This window comes from Tachyglossus aculeatus, chromosome 6 (assembly GCF_015852505.1).
Source record: "Tachyglossus aculeatus isolate mTacAcu1 chromosome 6, mTacAcu1.pri, whole genome shotgun sequence".
NCBI lineage: Eukaryota > Metazoa > Chordata > Mammalia > Monotremata > Tachyglossidae > Tachyglossus > Tachyglossus aculeatus.
The window spans coordinates 40597956-40624315 of NC_052071.1; the positions used below are offsets into that span (position 1 = coordinate 40597956).

The 26360-nt window shown below is 51.6% G+C and overlaps 1 protein-coding gene across 1 annotated transcript in view; it reads left to right on the top strand.

The window, feature by feature from the left end:
• The window catches only part of ELF4 (E74 like ETS transcription factor 4), a 29044-nt gene extending 14866 nt beyond the window's left edge, over positions 1–14178 (top strand). The window contains exons 5-8 of the mRNA XM_038748543.1: positions 4235–4318; positions 5715–5907; positions 11453–11848; positions 12948–14178. Coding sequence (XP_038604471.1) covers positions 4235–4318; positions 5715–5907; positions 11453–11848; positions 12948–13800 — 1526 coding nt within the window. The 3' untranslated portion in view covers positions 13801–14178. The remainder of the gene's footprint in view (positions 1–4234; positions 4319–5714; positions 5908–11452; positions 11849–12947) is intronic.
• Positions 14179–26360: the final 12182 nt, after the last annotated feature.

Here is a 26360-nt window from a genome sequence, read left to right on the forward strand (position 1 = left end):
AAGGGCCCCAGGGCTGAAGAGGAAACTCCCAACTTGGATTAATTTGACGTGCAAAGTTAAAAAGAAGTTTTTGTTGCCCAGGACATATTGCGAGTTCTTGCCCATTTCATAATTCTTCAAGGTCCCTCACAGTATTTCCTTGCGCTCGCCCTGCCAGTACAACTCTTGCCTGCCTCTGCCAGGATGCAGGTTTTGACACTTCCTCCTCTAATTACACCACATACACAAGGTTTTAGTAAACCCTGAGAACCTGTGACCTCAAAACCCTCCTTTGCCCTGTGAAACGCTCCCTTTTTTTGGACAAGCTTTCTTACATTGAATTAGCATCAAGTTTTCCACTCTTCCCTCCCTTTTATCTGTCATTCCCTTCCCCTTGATAGTAAGGGGACCTGAGTGTTCTTTATCCGAACTTCTGGGTTGTAAAGTTGTGAAAGGGCAAGAGAAGACCACAGTTGGTCTAGTGAAAAGAGCACTTATTTAGGGAGCCCGGAAACTCCAAAGTTGCCCCATCTCTGCTATTAAGAAGTACTGTGTTCTAGTGGAACACATGGGCCTAGGAGTCTACCACTTGTCCATCATGTGACCTGGGGCAAGTCACTTAACTTCTCTGCCTCAGTTACCTCATCTGTAAAATAGGGATTAAGACTCTGAACCCTAAGTGGAACAGGGACTGTGTCCAACCTGATTATCTCATATCCATACAGTGCTTGGCACATAGTAAGCACTTAACAAATACCATTTAAAAAAGAAAAACTGAACAGCTATATGACCTGGGCCTCAGTATCAGCATCTTTAAAATAACTGCTGCCTTTCCCTGTTTCTCAGGGATAGTGTGACTTCAAGATGAAGTAATTAATGTCTATGCATTTTGGAAAAAGTGGTACATAATTCCATAAAAAAAATCTAGGTATTTATCCAGCGAAAGGAATATCAGAAAGGGAAGTTTGCAGTACAGATGCAATTCCCCACAATCGGGCTCTGCCTTCTCTAATTCTGTCAGACAGTTGTTGGGCACCTGAAGAGCAGAGCCAGTGCCAGGCCATGGAAACTAGGAAGCTTCGAGCCTAAGTGATCATTCATTCATTCATTTATTCATTCAACTGTATTTATCAAGCGCTGCTTGTGTGCAAAGCACTGTGCTAAGTGCTTTGGGAGTTCATTACAACAATAAACAGATACATTCCCTGCCCAAGATGAGCTGAGTGGTGGGGGCACTGACTTTTCCTGTTTCAGGAGGTGACATTACCGATCCCTTTCCTCAGGGGTCTTATCGCACCTCACTCTATGTTGCTCTAGGACTTGAAATTTCACCTGGGACCATCCCAGCACCGTGAACTTTAGTCCCTTCCTAAGAGCATCCCTGGACTGGGTATTTTGTTGGGCCTCCTAATCCTGCCTGAGTGACTCTTCCCAGCTAAGTGACTTGCCCAACCTAGGGGAGCAAAGCTTGGACTAGAACTTAGGTCTCTTGCCTCCTAGTTCTAAGTTCTTTCCACTAGACCACACTGTCACTGCTCCTCCCCCACCACCACACACACACACACACACTCGCTTAGGAACGAACAGCCATTAAATTATACTATGGCTTTTTCATTCATTCATTCAATCATATTTATTGAGCGCTTAACTGTGTGCAGAGCACTGTACTAAGCACTTGGAAAGTACAAGTCGGCAACAGATAAAGACAGTCCCTACCCAGCAACAGGCTCACAGTCTAGAAGGGGGAGACAGACAACAAAACATGTAGACAGGTGTCAAGATCATCAGAACAAACAGAATTAAAGCTATAATAATAATAATAATGGCATTTATTAAGCGCTTACTATGTGCAAAGCACTGTACTAAGCGCTGGAGAGGTTGCAAGGTGATCAGGTTGTCCCATGGTGGGGCTCACAGTCTTAATCCCCATTTTACAGATGCGGTAACTGAGGCCCAGAGAAGTGAAATGACTTGCCCAAAATCACACAGCTGACAATTGGTGGAGCCTGGATTTGAACCCATGACCTCTGACTCCAAAGCCTGAGCTCTTTCCACTGTGCCACGCTGCTATATGCACATCATTAACACAATACATAGAATAGTAAAAGTAGTCCAAGCATTCTATCCATTCATTCAGTCACTGAAGCGCTGTACTAAACAGTTGGAAGAGTGCAGTACAATGGAGTCGTTAGTCATGAGCCCTAGGATGCCAAGAGTAAGCCTCATCTTGACTTCCTCCTCCTTGAAAGCTGAGGCCTAATCAGCAGCTCCCACTGTCGCCGGTTGCATTGTCTGTCTTATCAGCTTCTGACGAGGGAAGGCTTTTTCTGAAAGGTAAAGGGACTCTTTGTGAGTGCTTGGGCCCCAGGCTGGGAATAATCATAATGATGATGATGATGACGACAGTGGTAGGGATGATGATGGTAATAATAATAATGTTTTAAGCACTTACCATGGTCCAAGCACCGGGCAAGATAATCGGGTCGGGTAGAGTCCCTGTCCATATGGGGGTCACGGTATAAGGGGGGGCGGGGGGGAGAAAAGGCATTAAATCCCCATTTTACAGAAGGGGAAACTGGGGCACAGAGAAGTTAAATGACATACCCAAGGTTGCCTAGCAGGCAAGTGTCAGGGGCTTGAGAGAGACAAGAGGGTGTGGAGCCCAAGACCCCCTGCTACAAGCTGACTGGTTCCTCCAGCCCAAGCAACCCCTCCCTTCTGGAGAGTACCCCAGATTGGGAATGGCCAGGCCCGGAGTGGCCCTCTAGGGATTGATCCAAACCCTTGAGTGTCCCTAACAGTCCCTGGACACTGGGCCGGGGCTCTGCAAGTCCCCATCTCTCAGCTGAGCTGTTAGGGAAACCAACCCTCCCCAGTCATAGTTCCCTGGGAAGTCACTCTGCCGGAAATGCTGGAATCAGCATATCCCTCACTGGGACCGGACTTTATCTGCCGGCTCATGTTGGGACCCTGCGGAAATGTAAAGGGAGGCCCAGAGGGAGTCCTCTCAGACTTGAAATTGGGATCTGTGAGTGTGCTCACATGCATGCACACACACATACACACACACACGCACACACACGCACACACCTCCACCCACCCACCCCCCAACCAGCCCAGGGTAGATATTACCAAGGCTAAGCCACCAGGTAGTCATCTTGCCCATGCCAATCAATCAATCCATCAATCAATGGTATTTGTTGAGTGCTTACTGTGTGCAGAACACTGTACTAGGCATTTTTGTTTTGTTTTGTTGTCCGTCTCCCCCTTGTAGACTGTGAGCCCGTTGTTGGGTAGGGACCGTCTCTATATGTTGCCAACTTGTACTTCCCAAGCGCTTAGTACAGTGCTCTGCACACAGTAAGCGCTCAATATGATTGATTGATTGTATTTATATTTGTTACTTGTACTTCCAAAGTGCTTAGTACAGTACTTTGCACACAGTAAGCACTCAATAAATATGATCAAATGAATGAATGAATTTGTGCCATTGCCACAAGGCTTAGAGAGGCCTGCAGGGAACCTCTAATCTAGTCATATTTATTAAATGCTTACCAAGTGCCAAGACAGAAGGTCATGGATTCTAATCCCAGCTCTGTCACTCGTCTGCTGTGTGACCTTGGGCAAGTCACTTCACTTCTCTGAGCCACAGTTACCTCATCTGTAACATGGAGCCCTGATTTTTTGTGTTTCAGACTGTGAGCCCCATGTGGGACAGGGTCTGTGTCCAACCCGATTTACTTGTGTCCACCCCGGTGCTTAATACAGTGCCTAGCACATAGTAAGCACTTAATAATAATAATGGCATTTATTAAGCGCTTACTATGTACAAAGCACTGTTCTAAGCACTGAATAATGATAACATTTGGAAAACACTTACTATGTTGTCCCACCAACAGGAATCCCAAGACACACTCTGGGAACCCAGGGAGTTAGCGCTTAACAAATACCACAGTTATTATTACTGTTATTATCTGCATGACCCACTCCAGCCACTACTCCAGCCCCATTCCTCGGGGCAGGGTACTGGACCTTAGTAGGTGTGGGCCTTTCCTGGTTTGTTTTCCCACCAAAGGCAGACCCCAACAACATCTCCAGAGACACCAGTTGCCTCAACACCCTTCAGCCAGCTCCACGCGCTTCCCTCACAACAGGAAAGGTGCATTGCCCCCAGGCTGCTACCACGCAGCCCAGGCCCCCACCCCGGCCCGATCTGGACATCAGTTCCTCCATGTTCTCGTTTCTTCTCCTGCAGTCCGGAAGCTGAAGCCTCCCCGCTGCCCCTCCCCCGTCACGGCCCCCAGCGTTCCCATCCGGAAGAAATCAAAGGATGGAAAAGGTACACTGTACTCCGCTCCCCCTTCTCCCTCCCTGACCCCCTCAGGTGTTTCTGGGCTCAGTAGGCAGGCACAGACCACCTTCCCTCCTCCCTCCCTCCCCAATCAGCGATTCGAACCCTCAGCAATGCCAGGCGCCACTTCAGAAGTCCGGCCAACAGTTGCAGCCTTGCCCGGGGGATCTTGCTGTCTGGCACAGTCGTCTCTCCCAGGGGGTGAAAAGGGAAACTCACCTCTCCTGCTACCAAATCAAGGCTGGGCCAGAAGAAGCCCAGGTGACCCCACTTGCTCAAGTCACTGAACTCCCAGCACATGACCTCCAAGCTCAGAGACTTCTCCTAGCCGGGCTGGAGAATGGGAGGAGGCTAGAATGAGGAGAATGAAGGGTTGAGGGGTGGGGGACATGATGGGCAGAAGCAGTGGAGTTCGCAGGGAGGCAGTGCAGCCAGTTGGGTTGAGCTGGTGGGCACCTCCACGGCTCCTGTTTTGTTGCTTCACTGAAGTCATGGCAGTGGAGGCAGGGGCCTCGGGCCTGGGTAATCTTCTTAGTCTAATAGGCCTTAGCTCGGTTCTCCTTTGGGAAATTCCTCCTAACTAAAGGCTGCAAGATGCAGGGTCATTCCATAGAACGTTGAGACTTGAGCTTTGACTATGGATCTGGTCACCCTCATTATCAAGTGCATTAACGGAGCACCGACTGCGTGTGGAGCACTGTAGTAGGTGCAAGAGGAGGCTCACCCTGCCACCTGGGCAGCAGGACCTAGACAGGACTACTTGTTCCGAGCAGCTGTCCCCACCCCGCCCCCACCATCAGCAATGCCTGGCCATGGGGGGAGGAGCAGAGCCATGGGGAGGTGAGGCTATTTGGTGCCTCTCACTTCCTGGGGCCAGGGACCTCTTTCTGACTGGGGGAGGGCTAAACGGGCTCTCGGGCCAAGTCAGGAGTACAAAGGTCAGATGGAACAGGCCTCGCCTGGGGCGTACGTGGGAAGTCCGGGCAGCATGGCAGAGAAGCAGCACATCCGCCCCTCCTGGCTTCCCTCCCGATGACTCGTTGCCCAGAACCAGCAAGGGGTGGGACGGAATCAGGGGGGCCGCTGGTTCCGGACTGCGACACTCTTTCTCTGGGGTCCGGCCCCCTCCCCAGCCCAACTCCAGTCATCCCCAGTCTACTCTGGGCTCCCACTCCTCTACTTAGCTCAACACTCACCTCCCTTTAGCTTCAGCTGAGTCTCCAGGGGGATTCTGATAGCCCTTCACCCACCCTGAAGGCCCAAGTGGGAAGAGGGAGGAGTCTGCTCCTTCCCCTCAAGGCCCCAGTTTTCCCTCCAGCTGCAGAGAGGTCCTCCCTCCCTCCCTCCCAACTGCCCCTCCGCTGACTCCAGGCCCATCCCTCAGGTAATACCATCTACCTGTGGGAGTTCCTCCTTGCTCTCCTCCAGGACAAGAATACCTGCCCCAAGTACATCAAGTGGACCCAGAGAGAAAAGGGCATCTTCAAGCTGGTGGACTCTAAGGCCGTATCCAAGCTGTGGGGAAAGCAGAAAAATAAGCCGGATATGAACTACGAGACCATGGGGCGGGCTCTGAGGTAATAACCGTGAATGGGCACAGGGTGACACCCTCAAGATTAGAGACCCCCAAGGCTCCCCGGGGGTTGACTCTCTCATACTGCCCCTTCCTCTCTCCGGGCAGAATGGTGCCCAAACCAACCAGACCCGGGGCTGCTTGCAGGCCACCGGTTTTCCCACTGTGGCCAGTGTGACACGGACGGGCAGAGAGTGGGAAAAATCAAGAGGCATAAATTCAAAGGCAGCAAGAGAGGGATACCAAGGGAAGGTTTTGTTTGTTTGTTTGATTTTATGGTATTTAAGCATTTACTATGTGCCAGGCACTGTAATAATAATAATAATTATGGCATTTGCTAAGTGCTTACTATGTGCAAAGCACTGTTCTAAGCACTGGGGAGGATACAAAGTGATCAGGTTGTCCCACGTGGGGCTTACAGTCTTAATCCCCATTTTACAGACTAGGTAAATGAAGCCCAGAGAAGTTAAGTGACTTGCCCAAAGTCACACAGCTGACAAGTGGCAGAGCCGGGATTTGAATCCACGACCTCGGACTCCCAAGCCCGGGCTCTCTCCACTGAGCCATGCTGCTTCTCTTCTCTTCTTCCGTACTAAGAGCTGGAGTAGATCCAAGCTAATAAAGTTGGACATAGTCCATGTCCCAAATGGGGCTCGCAGTCTTAATCCCCATATTACAGATGAGGGAATTAGCTCAACACTCACCTTCCTTTGGCTTCAACTAGAGAAGTGAAGAGACTTGCCCAAGGTCACACAGCAGACAAGTGTGACCACAGCAGACAAGCGCTCAATAAATACTATTGAATGATTAATGAAGTGGAATTAGAACCCAGATCCTTCTGACTCCAGGCTCATGCTAATGGTTCCCAAAGCCCGCCGGCTCCTCACCTATGTCAAGGCTTCACGTTGACCCCTCCTGGCCCTGGCTCTGAGGGGGAGTGAGAGGAGTTCCCTGTGCCTTCCTTCCTCCTCCTGTTGTTTAACAAGGAGGAGCAGAGGAAGATGAAAGGAACCAAAAATGGATGGTGGGGAAGGGGCGAGGAGGGTGACGGACAAGTTCCAACATGTCTTTGGACAGTAGAACTGGGTGGGGGAATGGGGGGAAGGCAGAGGACCCCCAGGGCAACTGTCTTCACTGTTCTTGGGTCTATGGATGTCAGCATGAACCAGAAAGAGCAGCTTGTGAACCACGACTCTTCCCCCAGGAAAAGGGAAAGAGAAAATCCAGGGCTGACTGGGTCCTTGGGACCCAGAACTTTCCAGGACCAAAATAATAATAATAATAATACTCAAGTGCTTACTATTTACCCGTCACTGTTCAAGGACTGCGGTAGATATATATTAATCAGGTTGGACACAGTCCCTCTCCCACTGGGGGCTCACACTCTTAATCCCCAGTTTCTAACTCTTCTCAAAACAGGCCCAATCTGATCCCACAGGGTCCTGGAGAATCGGAGCAGCCTTGGGCTGAAAGGGAGGGAAACAACCAGGGGAGGGCCCTCCGCCCCTAGGACGGACACTCCCCAGACCAGTCCGGCTACCCGGGCAGGAGCCGAGGGCAGCGTGTGCTCGGAGACAAGGCGGGGGTTTGGACCCAGGCTCCCTCCTCCAGCAGTCCACCGAGGCCACAGCTGTCTGCTCCTCCCCTGCCACTGCAGTAGCAATCAATCAATCAATCAATCGTATTTATTGAGCGCTTACTGTGTGCAGAGCACTGTACTAAGCGCTTGGGAAGTACAAGTTTGGTGGGAAAGGAGGATCGGGGAGGAAAGGAGGATGGGGGAAGGAGGATTGGGGGGAAAGGAGGATGGGGGGAAAGGAGGATTGGGGGGAAGGAGGATTGGGGGGAAAGGAGCAGGAGTTGGGGAGGGGCTGGAACTGGGAGGAAGTGGGTTCTGGGGGGGAGAGCAGGAGTTGAGGGGGAAGCAGGAGGTGGGTGGGGGGAGAGCAGGAGGTGGGGAGGAGAGCAGGAGTTTTGGGGGGGAGGAGAGCAGGAGTTAGGGGGGCAAGGAGGAGCTGGGGGAGAGTAGGAGGTGAGGAGGGTCTGGAGGTGGAAGGAAGCAGCAGGATCGGGCGGCAGCGGCAGCGTGGACCTCACGAGCAGACCTGTCTGGTTGACTGGGTCCTTCTTCATTTACTGAGCTCCCTCGGCGGGCAAGCAGTGTTGTAACACCCTGGGCTTGTGAAACCTGGCGTGGCAGGGCCTCAGAAGGGATTTTTTTCAACAGCTAAATGGGGTTTTTATTTTTTTTTCCTTTCTTACACATTTCTTTCCCAATCACCGGGTGGCCACGCGGGCCGGAGCCCTGGGCCATTGGGTTTTATCTGCTGCCATTGTTTTTCAGGGAGGAAGGATGTGCTTTCTTCACTGGTGCCTCTTAGAGGCTCCAGAGAGCGCTCCTACACTGCAGGCTCTCCCGAAACAACTCACCTTCTGGCTGAAAGCAGCTCAGCACCGTAACAAGCCGGCCAGCTGGCTTCCTGCCTCTTCCCTAGCAACCGCCCGGCTTAGGGAGGCCTCTTTGCATCAGGAAACAGTGCCCCTCAAAACGTCATCCATGAGCGAGGATATCAGGGGCGGGGGTGGCCAGTGGACAGCCATGGGCCGCTGAGATAAGCACCAGTCCCCCACTCCACCCCATCCCATTCCCAGACTGGGGCATAACAGTCAGCCAATCGTGTTTGTTAAACACTTATGATACCAGAGCTCTGTACTAAACGCTGGGGAGAGTACAATATAACAGACACTTTCCCTGGCCACACCGAGCTTACAGTCTAGAACAAAGCACTACTGCTTCTACTACCTACAGTGTGGCTCAGCAGACAGAGCATGGGCTTTGGAGTCAGAGGTCATGGGTTTGAAGCCCGGCTCTGCCAATTGTCAGCTGTGTGTCTTTGGGCAAGCCACCTAACTTCTCTGAGCCTCAGTTCCCTCATCTGTAAAAATGGTGATTAAGACTGTGAGCCTCCTGTGGGACAATCTGATCACTTTGTAACCTCCCCAGAGCTTAGAACAGTGCTTTGCACATAGTAAGTGCTTAATAAATGCCATTATGATTATTATTATTATTACAGACAATTTCCAAGGCATGCCATTCCCCTGGGGTGACTCGTCATCTCCCACAGTCTGAGACCTGGATGGGCCAGGATACCAGATGGGCACAGGGACCAGGTGAAGGCTCTGAGAGCTGATACTGCACTGGGTAAAGTGAGGAGCACAGAGGCAGCCTCCACAGACTTGCCTGCCCGTTAAATTCCCCTGGGTGCCTTTGGGCCGGTCTCATAGCTAGCAGCTCCCAGTCACTCTCAATAGCTCCCAGCAGCTCCCAACATCTCCCAGCCATTTCCAGCATCTCCCAGCTGCTCCCAGCAACACCCAACAGCTCCCAGCAGCACCCAGCCACTCCCAGCATCTCCCCACCATTCCAGCTGCTCCCAACAGCTCCCAGCAGCACCTGGCAGTGCCCAGTAGCTCCCAGTCACTCCCAGCAGCTCCCAACATCTCCCAGCCATTCCCAGCATCTCCCAGCTGCTCCCAGCAAGGCCTAACAGCTCCCAGCAGCACCCAGCCACTCCCAGCATCTCCCCACCATTCCAGCTGCTCCCAACAGCTCCCAGCAGCACCTGGCAGTGCCCAGTAGCTCCCAGTCACTCCCAGCAGCTCCCAGCAGCTCCCAACATCTCCCAGCCATTCCCAGCATCTCCCAGCTGCTCCCAGCAAGGCCCAGCCACTCCCAGCATCTCCCCGCCATTCCAGCTGCTCCCAACAGCTCCCAGCAGCACCTAGCAGTACCCAGTAGCTCCCAGTCGCTCCCGGCAGCTACCAGCCACTTCCAACAGCTCCCAGCAGCACACAATTCCACCCACCTCAGGCAGCTTCTCCCAGCCAAGAACTCCGGCTGATGGTGGAGGTGAAAGCAGATCCCTGGGTGTGTGATCAGAGCCCAGTGAAACCATCGGAGTCCCAAGGCCCTCACAAAAGATCCCAAGAGAGACGACAAAGTCGATCAGTCAATCAGTTGGCACTTGCCGAGCCCCAGGATACAGACCCCGCAAACAACTTTTTGAAGCCGTGTAGGAGGAAAGACCCAAGTCGAGATAGGCAGATTCAAAATCAGTGTAATTTTCACCGCAATTTTAAGAGAGAGTGGAGGAAGAGGGGTGGGTTGCATCATGCAGGTGTCTGCTGCCTGGCTACAGTTGACTGGGAAAACTTCCTGGAAAAGGTGCACCTTGAGCTGTGATTAAGTGTGGAAGGCAGGGTGGATCCGAGCCACGCAGAACAAGGGACTTGTTCATCATCATTGTCATCACTGTCACTGGTATTGACTGAGCGCTCATTATGTGCAGAGCACTGTACTAAGCACTTGGGAGAGTACAATACAAAGGAGTTGGTAGACAGGTTCCCTGCCCACAACAAGCTTACAGTCTAGAGGTTTGTTCCATTCATAGGAACAGTTGGGCAAAGGCAGGGAGGAGGAGACAGGCTACAGGAAGGCAAGCTCACTGGAATGGGAAGTGAGAAATGAGGCCAGTGGATGGAAGGCTTTGAAGGCCACTGGCAGAAGCTGGGATTGGTCCCCGGGGCCGGGCGGGGAGTGGGGGGGAGATGCTGGAGGGGTGATGGGCATGGAGAGAGCGGCTGGAATGAAAAATCATTTTAGCTGCCAAACCCGGCCGGCTGTGGAAGGGGAGGCTTGAAGCTGGGAGAACAGCTAGGTGGAGGGAAAGTTTTGGAGGAATGGACCTAACTTCCCTCCCCACAACCAGTCAGCAAGGAGCCACTGACACTTCACCAAACCAGGGTTTATCTGAGTCTGTAAACAGGCATGTGGCTGGACCTCGGGAGAGCAACATGGCCTAGTGGCCAGAGCACAGGCTTGGGAGTCAAAAGGGCCTGCATTTTAATCCCAGCTCTGCCACTTCTCTGCTATGTGACCTTGGGTAAATCACTTCACTTCTCTGAGCCTCAGATACCTAATCTGCAAAATGGAGATTAAGACTGTATCTAACCTGATCAGCTTGTATCTTCTCCAGAGTTTAATACAGTGCCTGGCACATAGTAAGTGCTTAACAAATACTATTTGCGTGGCTCAGTAGGAAAGAGCCCGGGCTTTGGAGTCGGAGGTCATGGGTTCAAATCCCGGCTCCGCCAATTGTCAGCTGTGTGACTTTGGGCAAGTCACTTAACTTCTCTGTGCCTCAGTTACCTCATCTGTAAAATGGGGATTGAGACTGTGAGCCCCATGAGGGACAACCTGATAATCTTGTAGCCTCCCCAGTGCTTAGAACAGTGGTTTGCACATAGTAAGCGCTTAATAAATGCCATTATTATTATTATTATTATTTTTAAAAAAGGCTCCGCCTCATTTCCCAAGATTCCTGGGACTCTCCCTTCAGGCTGCTGAGGATCGGCTTCCCAAGGCCACCCCAACGGGGACAATGTGGGACTGGGCCTAGCCCCTGCACCTCAGGAATGTGGGGAACCACAGGGCTGCTCACGGGGCCCTGCCTCATCCCACACTCACCCCCAGAATGTCTCCTTGGCAGGTATTACTATCAGCGGGGCATCCTGACCAAAGTGGAAGGGCAGAGGCTGGTTTACCAATTCAAGGATATGCCCAAGGACCTGGTGGTGATCGAAGATGAAGGAGACAGAGTGGCCGCGGCCCCCGCCGAACAGGCCCAGCCACCCAGCAGGCCTGAAGCCGGCCTGGCAGCCCCACCCCGGCCAGCCCGCAAAACCCCCTCGAAGACCGCGCCGCGGCCCAGCCAGCCCCGAGACCACCCTCAGCGGATCCCGGGGGAGCCTCTGGCTTCAGGGATGCAGCCTCCTCGGGAGCCCAGCCGGCTTCAGCAGGAAGAACCCAGGGCCAACTCACCTTTGCCAGTCTCTCTTCTGGGGCCCCAACAAGAGCCCCAGGTGGCTCTGGCCCGCACTGTGAGGTGAGATGTGGGGTCCCAGAGTGGGAGGGAAAGAGGGAGGGAGGGAAAGAGGGAAGGAGGGAGGGAAAAAGGGAAGGAGGGAAGAAGGAAGGAAAGGATGGAGGGAGGGAAAAAAGAAATAAGGGAGGAAAGAGGGAGGGAGGGAGGGAAGGAAGGAAAGGAGGGAGAGGGAAGGAGGAAAGAATGAAGGGAAAGAAGGGGGAGGGAGAAAAGAAGGAAGGGAGGGAGGGAGAAAAGAAGGGAGGGAGGGAGGGAGGGAGGAAAGAAGGAAGGGAGGGAGGAACGTACATTTTCTGGAGAGCCTACAAACCTGGGGCCCAGGAATCAGGGGTCTCAACTCCCCCACCCCATCTGATCAGTCAGTATCCCAGCAAGCCCAAGAAGATCTTGCCCACTGTCTGCCCTCGCTAGTCCAGGTGTCCCCAGCTGTCTCTTTGTCGAGAGCCCGCGGTGAGCCAAGCGCTCTGGCCAAACCCTGGATCAGAGGAGATGACGGCCACCGCCTCTGACTCCAGTTTCCCTCTGGACCGGGCTCTCCTGGGAAGTGGGAAGGTGCCCAGGGGGTGCTGAGGGCAGGGCGGGACGGGGCACCGGGGCTCAAGGCGTCCTGAGCTCAGAGCCGATTCCAGTTGAGCCATTGGAGAGAGCCCCCGACATCCACGGGGGGGAAATTCCCCTTCCCTGCACAGGGTTCCTGCATTTCGGGGGGCTCTGCCGCTCCGCTTTTCTGGCCCAGAAAGTCCAGGATGCAGGGCCAGGGAGAATAAGGGAGGGAAGGAAGGAGGAAGGGAAGGAAAGGAAGGAGAAAGGGAGGGAGGGAGCAAGGTAGGAAGGAACACAGGGAGGGAGGAAAGAAGTAAGACGTATCTACAGGGAGAGGGCACGGCTCATGCCCCCTCCAGCCTCACCCCCGCCTCCCAAGAGTAATTCATTCATTCATTCAATCGTATTTATTGAGTGCTTACTGTGCAGAGCACTGTACTAAGCGCTTGGAAAGTACAATTCGGCACAGTGCCCCTCACCCCCCACCCCCTTTGCGCCCGCGTCCTGACCATTCAACCCCCCTCCCCGACAACTGGTTCTTTCTGTTTGATCTTAGTTCTCCTTTGATGCCCGGCAGCATCCAACTGGGGGTGTCCCCGGGGGGCCCGGGGCTGGGAGCCCTAACCCTGCAGACCATCCCGCTCACCACGGTGCTCACCAACGGGCCGCCCCCAGCCGCCGGGACCCCCAAGGTCCTCCTGCAGGGCATCCCGGCCTCAGCGGCTTTCAAGGACGTCATCACCCTGCAGGCCGCCTTCCCGGTGAACCGGGGCTTCCCCGAAGGCCAGCCGCCCCCGCTGCCGCCCCAGCACGTCCTGGTCAGCGGCCTCCCATCGATGGGCAACAAGCTGGCCTCTTTCCTGGGCCCCGAAGGCCACCCCGGCCTCGCCCCCACGGTGACACTGAGTGCCCCGGGGCAGCCGGTGCTGGGCCCGCCAGCGAACACAGTCATTGCCACCATCATCAGAACTGCGGAAGGCGGACCCCAGGGCCCCAAGGAGGAGGTCCTGGGCCCCCAGTATCTGCAGGGCCTGGTGCCTGCCCCACCTGGCTCCCTGGATGGCATCCTCATCTCAGGCGAGGCCATGAAGGAGTTTCTGCAAGATCAGGCCCAGTTCCAGCAGCTCGGCCTCGGGCCGCACCACCAGGCCTTGCAGGCCTCCACCCCCGCCGGCGCCCACAGCTGCCCACAGCCCAGCAACCCAAGCATCGGGCTGACCCCGGTGGCGGAACTCGAACTCTCCTCCGGCTCGGGGACCCTGCTACCAGCCGAGCCGAGCCTGGGGCAGCCCGGGGCCCTCCTGGCGGTTTCCTCCCCTGCCTTCCCGGAGCCGTCTGGGAGCAGCCCCACCGCTCTCCTGTCTCTGAGCGGCCCGGCCGGCAAAGAGGACCAGAAGGATGGGAAGTGAAGCGGAGACGGGAGACGGAGCAGAGAAGCCAACGGCCTCTTTGGCGGGCATGATGCCCGGGGAGCTTGGCAAAGACCGCTGCAGAGCCACGGGCTGGAGAACAGCATTGGGATGCCGGGCCCCGGCCCCTTGTTCTACTCATCAGCCACGTCCCTCTCGCTGCCTCGGATTGCAGCCCCCAAACAGGGCAAGGCTCAGGGGTCAATCAGGTGGTTTTCCTTCACAGGCCTCCAGAAGGGAGCGAACCTCGAGTTGCTTCGCCCAGCCCAGAAAGGGCAACGTGGAGGCCCCGTCTCTCTCTCCCCACACCGCGCTGGATGATCAAACAAACCCAGGACGCCTGCCAAGCTGTGCCCTCCTCCCTGCCCTCCCCGCCTCTGCAGCCGCAGCCTAGTTAATAATAGTAATAATAATAATGATATTTGTTAAGCTCTTACTATGTGCCAAGCACTGTTCTAAGCGCTGGAGTAGATACAAAGTTATCAGGTTGCCCCATGTGGGGCTCACAGTCTTTATCCCCATTTTACAGATGAGGTAACCCAGGCCCAGAGAAGTGAAGCGATTTGCCCGAAGTCACACAGCTGACAAGCGGAGGAGCCGGGATTAGAACCCACGACCTCTGACTCCCAAGCCCGTGCTCTTTCCACTAAGCCACGCCGCTTCCCCGGTGATGGTGGCCGGAGGGTGCCACCCTCTGACAATAGACCCTGTCCACCGCCCAGCACTGAGTGCCCAGAAGAGAGACTGGACTGCTGAACTGGACGGGGGCCCCGGAGGCGGAAACACTGGGCACTGATTCACTTAAGCTGAACTGAGGGTAGCCCCTTGCAGAAGGGTCCCGGGGCACGGCGGGACTCGACTGGACTCTCCCCTTGTGCAGCATCAGTGCCCACCTCCTGAACTGAGAGAGGGGTTTGGGCTGGGCAAGAAGAAGGCAGCAGGCTTCGGCCCCAGGGCGGCCAGTCCCTTGCCCTCGGGCACAATCCTCCTCAAAAAACGAGAGGGGCAGATTATCCCTCCAGCCTGGGAAGCCTTGCCCCTCCAGGAAGTGCGGGGAGTAGAGCCAGCCGGGGGCCGGGCCACTCTGGTTGTCCGGATTTGTAAATACGAGTAAACCGCCTGATTGTATTTTTCCATCTCAAATCCCTCAGCTGGAAATGCTCTGTGTAATTCTGGATTGCAGGAAATTACAGCAGCCACTGGTGAGTTGTGATGTGGGGGAGAGAGAGAGAGAGAGAGAGAGACGCAGACAGAGGAAAAAAAGGGTGTGTGTGTGTGTGTGTGTGTGTGTGCGCGCGCTCGGACTGCAGCCGTGTACTTGGGCACGTCATGTTATGGGAGTGTCTGCAGTTGGGAGGGTGAGAGAGAGACAGAGAGAGTGAGTGTGTGTGTGTGTATTGGGTTGTTTTTTTTTAAGGTGGCCGTAGTGGGTGGCGCCAAAGGAACAATGCTTAAAAGGAGACTCAGAAACGGTGAAGGAAAGAGATAAATAGGGCTAGCGGAGGGGTGACTTTCGTCCTTCCCCTTTCTCCACCTGGGCCCAGACCTCCAGTGAGCTGCCACTCCTCACTCCTCCCCGGCACTGCCATTCCCCGCCCTTGGTTTGCTCCTCTCTGTTTTGCTCGGCTCACACTCCACAACAACAGAGGCAGGGACTGGAGCGAACAGAGTGACCAGGGACAGTCATGGCCAGTCGGCCACAGCAAAGCCAGCCCTGGGAGCCTGGACTGCCAGAAACATGCCGTCGGCTGCACAGGAAACTCCTCTCCGAGGCCTCAAGAGCCAGTTCTGCCACGTGGGCTCTTCCTCCTCCTCCTCTTCTTTAGCAGTGGAAACAACAGGCACACAAGTTCTTATCCCGGCTCTGCCGCTTATCTGCTGTGTGACCTCGGGCAGGCCACTTCACTTCTCTGGGCCTCACTTACCTCATCTGCAAAATGGGGACTGAGACCAGGGACAGGGACTGTGTCCAACCCGATTTGCTTGTATCCACTCCGGCGCTTAGCCCGGTGCCTCGCAGATAGTAAGCGCGTAACAACTACCACAGTTATGGCTATTATTATTGTCAGCCTCGGAGCTCAACCCAGAAGTCAGACACAAGAATGTCTGAGTGGCCGGCCGCCCAGCTGCTAGAAAGCCCTTTCTGGCACCCAGAGGGGCCTGGGGTGCCCGAGCCCTTGAGGGGGAAAGGGCACCAGCTCAGCCTGGGAAGGAGGGCACTCTGCGAGGGCCGAGGCCAACCCTCCATGCCTGCACCCGCTGCAGAAGAAGTTGAGGGAAAAGAACAGTGAGGCTGCAGGCCCTGGAGTACATTTTATTCCTAGTCAGCCTCTCCCCTGACCTTCCCGTCCCTCCCTCCCTTTCTCTGCGGCCCAGTCCGACCTCCCCTCTCCGAAATGGCAAACCCCATGTGTGCCATGTGTGTCCATCCACGTTGTGCCCCTGGTGCAGGAGACGAAGTGCCCGGCACAGCCAGGCCCGGGAGATGCCATCCATCACTCAGGAGGAAGCAGCCGATCGGCGGGCACATATGAAGGCGCCCCGCACATCCCCTGCTGCCTTCGTGAGCCTGTCAGCCGTGGGGGGAATGAAAAGTGAAAATGAAAAACCGTTCACTGGCCCCTGCAGCGACTGGAGGAGCCCTGGGACTCCCACTGGGACAACAGCATACACCCTTTCCTCTCCATTGCCAAGTCGGCCGAGTCCCCTGGCCAGAAACAGAGCACGATGCCCCAATCATCATCATCATCAATCGTATTTATTGAGCGCTTACTGTGTGCAGAGCACTGTACTAAGTGCTTGGGAAGTACAAGTTGGCAACATATAGAGACAGTCCCTACCCAACAGTGGGCTCACAGTCTAAAAGGGGGAGACAGATCAATCGTTTGAGCACTTACTGTGTGCAGAACACTGTGCTAAGAGCTTGGAAGAGTACAATACAGAGTTGATAGCCATATTCCTTGCCCACAACAACTTTATAAGTGGTCACCTCAGACCCCCACCCCACTTCCCCTGTAGCCCCCAGGATTCATTCATTCAATCATATTTATTGAGCGCTTACTGTGTGCAGAGCACTGTACAAGCGCTTGGGAAGTACATATCGAGACGGTCCCTACGCAACAATGTAACCTCTCCAGCGCTTAGAATAGTGCTTTGCACATAGTAAGTGCTTAATAAATGCCATTACTATATTAGAATGGTGCTTTGCACATAGTAAGTGCTTAACAAATGCCATCATTATTATTATTATCTTTGGGTAGCAGACAGAAAAGATACCCAGGGATTAGAACAGTGCTTTGCAAACAGTATGCACTTAACAAATGCCATCATTATTATTATTACCTTTGGGTAGCAGACAGAAAAGATACCCAGGGATTAGAACAGTGCTTTGCACACAGTAAGCACTTAACAAATGCCATTATCATTATTATTAGAACAGTGCTTTGCACATAGTAAGCGCTTAACAAACACCATCATTATTATTATTATTATCTTTGGGTAGCAGATGGAAAAGATACCCAGGAATTAGAACAGTGCTTTGCACAAAGTAATTAACAAATGCCATTACTATTATTATTAGGACAGTGCTTTGCACACAGTAAGCACTTAAATGCCATCATTATTATTATTATCTTTGGGTAGCAGACAGAAAAGGGACTAGAACAGTGCTTTGCACACAGTAAGCACTTAACAAATGCCATCATTATTATTATTAGAACAGTGCTTTGCACACAGTAAGCACTTAACAAATGCCATTATTATTATTATTAGAACAGTGCTTTGCACACAGTAAGTGCTTAACAAATGCCATTATTATTATTAGAACAGTGCTTTGCACATAGTAAATGCTTAACAAATGCCATCATTATTATTATTATTATCTTTGGGTAGCAGACAGAAAAGATATCCAGGGATTAGAACAGTGCTTTGCACACAGTAAGCACTTAACAAATGTCATCATTATTACTATTAGAACAGTGCTTTGCACACAGTAAGCGCTTAACAAATGCCATCATTATTATTATTAGAACAGTGCTTTGCACACAGTAAGCACTTAACAAATGCCATCATTATTATTATTATCTTTGGGTAGCAAACAGAAAAGATACCCAGGGATTAGAACAGTGCTTTGCACACAGTAAGTGCTTAACAAATGCCATCATTATTATTATTAGAACAGTGCCTTGCACACGGTAAGCGCTTAATAAATGCCATCATTATTACTATTAGAACAGTGCTTTGCACATAATAAGCGCTTAACAAATGCCATCATTATTATTATTAGAACAGTGCTTTGCACACAGTAAACGCTTAACAAATGCCATCATTATTATTATTAGAACAGTGCTTTGCACACAAGTGCTTAACAAATGCCATTATTATTATTATTATTATTATTATTAGAACAGTGCTTTGCGCACAGTAAGCTCTTAATAAATGCTATTATTATTATTATTATTATTAGAACAGTGCTTTGCACATAGTAAGCGCTTAACAAATGCAGTAAGCGCTTAACGAATGCCATCATTATTAGAACAGTGCTTTGCACACAGTAAGCACTTAACAAATGCCATCATTATTATTATTATCTTTGGGTAGCAGAGGGAAAAGATACCTAAGGATTAGAACAGTGCTTTGCACACAGTAAGCACTTAACAAATGCCATCATTATTATTATTAGAACAGTGCTTTGCACACAGTAAGCGCTTAACAAATGCCATCATTATTATTATTAGAACAGTGCTTTGCACACAGTAAGCACTTAACAAATGCCATCATTATTATTATTATCTTTGAGTAGCAGACGGAAAAGATACCCAGGGATTAGAACAGTGCTTTACACACAGCAAGCGCTTAACAAATGCCATCATTATTATTATTATCTTTGGGTAGCAGACAGAAAAGATACCCATGGATTAGAACAGTGCTTTGCACACAGTAAGCGCTTAACAAATGCCATCATTAATATTATTATCTTTGGATAGCAGACAGAAAAGATACCCAGGGATTAGAACAGTGCTTTGCACACAGTAAGCGCTTAACAAATGCCATCATTAATATTATTATCTTTGGATAGCAGACAGAAAAGATTCCCAGGGATTAGAACAGTGCTTTGCACACAGCAAGCGCTTAACAAATGCCATCATTATTAGAACAGTGCTTTGCTCACAGTAAGCACTTAACAAATGCCATTATTATTATTATTAGAACAGTGCTTTGCACACAGTAAGCACTTAACAAATGCCATTATTATTATTATTATTATCTTTGAGTAGCAGATGGAAATGATACCCAGGGATTAGAACAGTGCTTTGCACACAGTAAGCGCTTAACAAACACCATCGTTATTATTATTAGAACAGTGCTTTGCACACAGTAAGCGCTTAACAAATGCCATTATAATTATTAGAACAGTGCTTTGCACACAGTAAGCATTTGTTAAGCGCTTACTGTGTGCAAAGCACTATTCCAATCCCTGGATATCTTTTCCGTCTGCTACCCGAAGATAATAATAATAATGATGGCATTTGTTAAGCGCTTACTGTGTTCAAAGCACTGTTCTAATGATAATGATAATGGCATTTAAGTGCTTACTGTGTGCAAAGCACTGTTCCAATCCCTGGGTATCTTTTCCGTCTGCTACCCAAAGATAATAATAATAATGATGGCATTTGTTAAGCGCTTACTGTGTTCAAAGCACTGTTCTAATGATAATGATAATGGCATTTAAGTGCTTACTGTGTGCAAAGCACTGTTCTAATCCTTGGGTATCTTTTCTGTCTGCTACCCAAAGATAACAATAATAATGATGGCATTTGTTAATCAATCAATCGTATTGATTGAGCGCTTACTGTGTGCAGGGCACTGCACTAAGCGCTTGGGAAGTCCAAGTTGGCAACATATAGAGACAGGCCCTACCCCACGGCGGGCTCACAGTCTATGTGGAAGCAGAGGGCGGCGGAGGGGAAAGATGCCCAGGGAGCCGGTCTGGGGGTGTGAAAGACCCAGAGGCAGAGCGTCCGATCTGGGGCTGACGAGGTGCGCCCCTCCGCCGGGTTGGAGGGTCGAAACTCCTCCCCCTGGGCTTCCAGGCTGTCCATCCCCTGGCCCCCTCCTACCTCACCTCCCTTCTCTCCTTCTCCAGCCCAGCCCGCACCCTCCGCCGCTAATCTCCTCCCCGTACCTCGTTCTCGCCTGTCCCGCCATGGACCCCCAGCCCACGTCCTCCCCCGGGCCGGGAACACCCTCCCTCCCAACATCCGCCAAGCTCGCTCTCTTCCTCCCTTCAAGGCCCTGCTGAGAGCTCACCTCCTCCAGGAGGCCTTCCCAGACTGAGCCCCTTCCTTCCTCTCCCCCTCGTCCCCCTCTCCATCCCCCCATCTTACCTCCCTCCCTTCCCCACAGCACCTGTATAGATGTATATATGTTTGTACATATTTTTTTTACTCTATTTATTTATTTAATTTATTTGTACATATCTATTCTATTTATTTTATTTTGTTCGTATGTTTGGTTTTGTTCTCTGTCTCCCCCTTTTAGACTGTGAGCCCGCTGTTGGGTAGGGACTGTCTCTAGATGTTGCCAATTCGTACTTCCTAAGCGCTTAGTACAGTGCTCTGCACATAGTAAGCGCTCAATAAATACGATTGATGATGATGATGATGATGAGAGCTCACCTCCTCCAGGAGGCCTTCCCAGACTGAGCCCCTTCCTTCCTCTCCCCCTCGTCCCCCTCTCCATCCCCCCCATCTTACCTCCTTCCCTTCCCCACAGCACCTGTATAGATGCATACATGCTTGTACATATTTATTACTCTATTTATTTTACTTGTCCATATCTATTCCATTTATTTTATTTTGTTAGTACGTTTGGTTTTGTTCTCTGTCTCCCCCTCTTAGACTGTGAGCCCACTGTTGGGTAGGGACTGTCTCTAGATGTTGCCAATTTGTACTTCCCAAGCGCTTAGTACAGTGCTCTGCACACAGTAAGCGCTCAATAAATGCGATTGATGATGCTGATGATGACTGAGGGGTTGGGGCCTGGCTCGGTGGCCGGTGGCTCGGTGGCCTGCGGGCCCGTGCAGGAGCGGGCCAGCGCCGCTAGGGGGCGGCCGAAGCCAGGGCGAGCTGGAGCCGGCCCACCATGGCCAGGGCCGCCCCCCAATCAATCAATCAATCAATCAATCGTATTTATTGAGCGCTTACTATGTGCAGAGCACTGTACTAAGCGCTTGGGAAGTACAAATTGGCATCACCCACCCACCCCCCGATGCCACCCCCAGCCCCGCCCCTGCCGCTGGGAAACCCCCGCAGGAAGGCCGAGCGAGGCCAGCCGGGCCGCCGGGAAGAATGATCATTCATTCAGTTTTAGACTGTGAGCCCACTGTTGGGTAGGGACTGTCTCTATATGTTGCCAATTTGTCCTTCCCAAGCGCTTAGTCCAGTGCTCTGCACATAGTAAGCGCTCAATAAATATGATTGATTGATTGATTCAGTTTTAGTCCAGGGCTCTGCACACAGTAAGCGCTCAATAAATACGATTGATGACGATGGTTCGGTCAGTCGTATTTCTTGAGCGCTTACTGTGTGCAGAGCACTGGACTAAGCGCTTGGGAAGGACAAGGCGGCGACATCGAGAGACAAATACGACTGAATGGATGAATGAATTATAATCATCATCATAACGGTGGTATTTTAGACTGGGAGCCCACTGTTGGGTAGGGACCGTCTCTATATGTTGCCAACTTGGACTTCCCAAGCGCTTAGTACAGTGCTCTGCACCCAGTAAGCGCTCAATAAATACGATTGATTGATTGATTTGTTAAGTGGCTACCAATCAATCTGCGCATCAGGCAGAAACTCCTCACCCTGGGCTTCCAGGCTGTCCATCCCCTCGCCCCCTTCTCCCTCCCCTCCCTTCTGTCCTTCTCCAGCCCAGCCCGCACCCTCCGCTCCTCCGCCACTGATCTCCTCACTGGGCCTCGTTCTCGCCTGTCCCGCCGTCGACCCCCGGCCCACGTCATCCCCCGGGCCTGGAATGCCCTCCCTCTTCCTCCCTTCAAGGCCCTGCTGAGAGCTCACCTCCTCCAGGAGGCCTTCCCACACTGAGCCCCTTCCTTCCTCTCCCCCTCGTCCCCCTCTCCATCCCCCCCATCTTACCTCCTTCCCTTCCCCACAGCACCTGTATATATGTATATATGTTTGTACATATTTATTACTCTATTTATTTACCTTACTTGTACATATCTATTCTATTTATTTTATTTTGTTAGTATGTTTGGTTTTGTTCTCTGTCTCCCCCTTCTAGACTGTGGGTAGGGACCATCTCTATATGTTGCCAACTTGTACTTCCCAAGCGCATAGTACAGTGCTCTACACACAGTAAGCGCTCAATAAATACGATTGTTTGATTGATGGGTTCAAACCCCGGGTCCGCCACTTGTCAGCTGTGTAACTTTGGGCAAGTCACTTCACTTCTCTGGGCCTCAGTTCCCTCATCTGGAAAATGGGGATGAAGATTGGGAGCCCCACGTGGGACAACCTCACCTCATCACCTTGGATCCTTCCCAGCGCTTAGAACAGTGCTTTGCACATAGTAAGCACTTAACAGATGCCATTCATTCATTCATTCAATCGCATTTATTGAGCACTTACTGTGTGCAGAGCACTGTAGTAAGTGCTTGGGAAGTACAAGTTGGCAACATACAGAGACGGTCCCTACCCAACAGCGGGCTTACAGTCTAGAAGGGGGAGACAGACAACAAAAAGCATATTAACAAAATAAAATAAATAGAATAGTAAATATGTACAAGTAAAATAGAATAATAAATCTGTACAAACATATATACAGGTGCTGTGGGGAGGGGAAGGAGGTAGGGTGGGGGGGATGGGGAGGGGGAGAGGAAGGAGGGGGCTCAGTCTGGGAAGGCCTCCTGGAGGAGGTGAAACATCATTATTGTTATTATTATCGGGCTCCCTCCGGGCACTCACCAGAACCCACCGGGCACCCACTGGGACCCACCGGTCGCAGCCCGGGCACCCACGGGGCTCCCACCGGGTACAGGGAAAGCAGCGTGGCTCAGCGGAAAAACCGCGGGCTTGGGAGTTAGAGGTCATGGGTTCGAATCCCGGATCAGCCCCTTGTCAGCTGGGTGACCTTGGGCAAGCCACTTAACTTCTCGGGGTCTCAGTTACCTCATCTGTAAAATGGGGATTAAGACTGTGAGCCCCACGTGGGACAACCTGATCATCTTGTATCACCCCCCAGCACTTATAACAGCGCTTAACAAATAGCACCATTATTATTACCATTAAACACCGAACTCTTACCGGACACACACCGGACTCCCATCGGACACCTCCCGGAACACAATGGGCACAGACCGGGCGCCCACCGGGCAGCGGTCTGAGCGCAGGCCTAAAGCGGGAGAGAGTTGTGAAGACTCAGTTCTTCAAAGCCCTAACCCCCTCTCCCCTTTCCCCCATGCCTACTCTCTTACCCCAGCCTTCCCTCATTTTATAATAATTGGAGAATTTGTTCAGCACTTAATAACAAATGATGTGCTAAGCACGGGAATAGATAGAGTATAATGAGAGCAGAGGCAGGCCTTGCCCCACGTGGGGCTCACAGTCTAAGCGGGAGGGCGAACAGGTGGGAAGCAACGAAGCCCAGAGGAGCCAGTGGGGGCTTGCCTTCTCTGCCACATGTCTTTGGGTGACCTTGGGCAAGTAATTTCACTTCTTGGTGATGGCGGTGGTTTTTCTGGATGGCCACCAAGGTCTCCGGGCGACTACAGAATTAGTCAGACAGCACGTAACTACCGAAAGTTTTAATAAAGTTTTATTGCTAAGGCCGAAGACCGAGTAGAGGGTAACGCACCCGGCGGGCTCATTTCCTTAAGGGAAAGGGCCCCGAGTGACCCATGCAACGGGCTTATATACTGCTGTTGCTGATCACAGTGTTTGGTAGATTTGAAAACAGCAGGGACCAGATTTGGTGCAGATTTGGTGCAGATTTGGTGCAGATTTGGTGCAGAGCTGGGCAGAGTCTATCTCCTTACTTGGTTTGGTTCCCGGACACAGCCAGTGGGCTGCAGGGTCTAAGATCCATACCAGATATGGCAACAGGACCGTGTACGTTCAAACGGTATCTGCAACTTTTCCATGGTGCATGGGGTCCCCATCATCGGTGCCTCAGTTCCCTCATCAAGAAAATGGGGATTAAGACTGCGAGCCCCATGTGGGACATGGACGGTGCCCGACCTGATTACCTTGTATCTACCCCAGCGCTTAGTACAGTGCCTGGCACAAAGTAAGTGGTTAACAAATACCATTTTTTAAAACCCAGGTATTCATTCATTCAATCGGATTTATTAAGCATTTACCCTGTGCAGAGCACTATGCTAAGTGCTAGGGAAAGAACAATACAACAATAAACCGGGAGAATCGCTGCCCACAATGAGCTCACAGTCTAGAGGCGGTGGTATCTAATAGCCATGAGTGGCTTCCCCAAGATCATTCGGAAGACAGGATTAGAACCTAGAGCTCCGGCCTCCCCAGGCTGTGCTCTTTTGGCTAGGCCACTATTCAGCCTCCTTAACTCTCTTTCCTCTCCACCTCCCCACTTCCATGGCGGGAGTTCTCCTGGGGAACTCCTTCTCCAGCCCAGCCCACACCCTCCGCTCCTCTGCCGCTAATCTCCTCACCGTACCTCGTTCTCGCCTGTCCCGCCATCGACCCCCGGCCCACGTCATCCCCCGGGCCTGGAATGCCCCCAATCCCTCTGCCCATCCGCCAAGATAGCTCTCTTCCTCCCTTCAAGGCCCTACTGAGAGCTCACCTCCTCCAGGAGGCCTTCCCAGACTGAGCCTCTTCCTTCCTCTCCCCCTCGTCCCCCCTCCATCCCCCCCATCTTACCTCCTTCCCTTCCCCACAGCACCTGTATATATGTATATATGTTTGTACATATTTATTACTCTATTTATTTATTTTACTTGTACATATCTATTCTACTTATTTTATTTTGTTAGTATGTTTGGTTTTATTCTCTGTCCCCCCCTTTTAGACTGTGAGCCCACTGTTGGGTAGGGACTGTCTCTATATGTTGCCAACTTGTACTTCCCAAGGGCTTAGTACAGTGCTCTGCACACAGTAAGCGCTCAATAAATACGATTGATTGATTGATTGGGGAACAGAGACCGGCTGATGAAGGTTCCAGCCAGCGGAGACTCTGAAGGAAGGCCACTTGCCCAACATGGGGCATTAGTGGCAGAGCTCTGGTTGTCGCCTGCCCCGGCCTGGAAGTGTCCTACAGGCCTGGGCTGCTCCACCTTCCATTCCCGTCTTAACCAAGGGGTCCGAGCCACCCTCACCCGAGTGGTCAGCGGCCGGAAAAGGCCCACTACCAAATTTCCATGGACAAACCTGCAAGACCACCACCACTCTCTCCATCTTCAAATAATAATAATTGTGGTATTTGTTAAGTGCTTATTACGTGCCAATCGATCGATCATTCATTCATTCAATAGTATTTATTAAGCACTTACTGCGTGCAGACAGCTGTACTAAGCGCCTGGGAAAGTACAATACAACAATAAACAGTGACATTCCTTGCCCACGACGAGCTCCCAGTCTAAAGGGGGGAGTCAGACATCAATGCAAATAAATAAAATGACAGATATATACATAAGTGAGGCTGGTGGGGCGGGGAGAGCAAAGGGAGCAAGTCGGGGTGATGAAAAGGGAGTGGGAGATTATTGAGGGCTTACTGTGTGCAGAGTAATAAAAATAATAATAATGGTATCTGTTATGCATTTACTATGTGCCAGGCACTGGACTAAGCAGTAGACTGGATCAATCAATCAATCAATCATATTTACTGAGCGCTTACTGTGTGCAGAGCACTGTACTAAGCACTTGGGAAGTTGGGAAGTACAAGTTGGCAACATATAGAGACAGTCCCTACCCAACAGTGGGCTCACAGTCTAGAAGAGTGGGCTCACAGTCTAAAAGACACAAGCAAATCAAGTTGGACACAGTCCCCGTCCCGTGTGGGGCTCACAGTCTCAATCCCCATTTTCCAGATGAGGAAACTGAGGCACAGAGAATGGAAGTGACTTGCCCAAGGTCACACTGCAGACAAGTGGCAGGGCTGGGAATAGAACCATGACCTTTTGTCTCCTAGGCCCTTGCTGTATCCACTACACCACACTACTCCTGAGCAGGCATATTCCCTGCCCACATCGAGCTTACAGCATAGAGGGGGAGACAGAAATATAAATATAAATAAATATAAATAAATACAATATGGATATGTACATAAGTGCTGTGGGGCTGGGGGGGGAGGATTCATTCATTCAGTCGTATTTATGGAGTGCTTGCTATGTGCAGAGCACTGTATTAAGTTTGGGGGAGAGTACAATATAACAATAAACAGACACATTCCCTATCTATTCCCTATATCTATTCTATTTATTTTATTTTGTTAATGTGTTTTGTTTTGTTCTCTGTCTCCCCCTTCTAGACTGTGAGCCCACTGTTGGGTAGGGACCGTCTCTATAT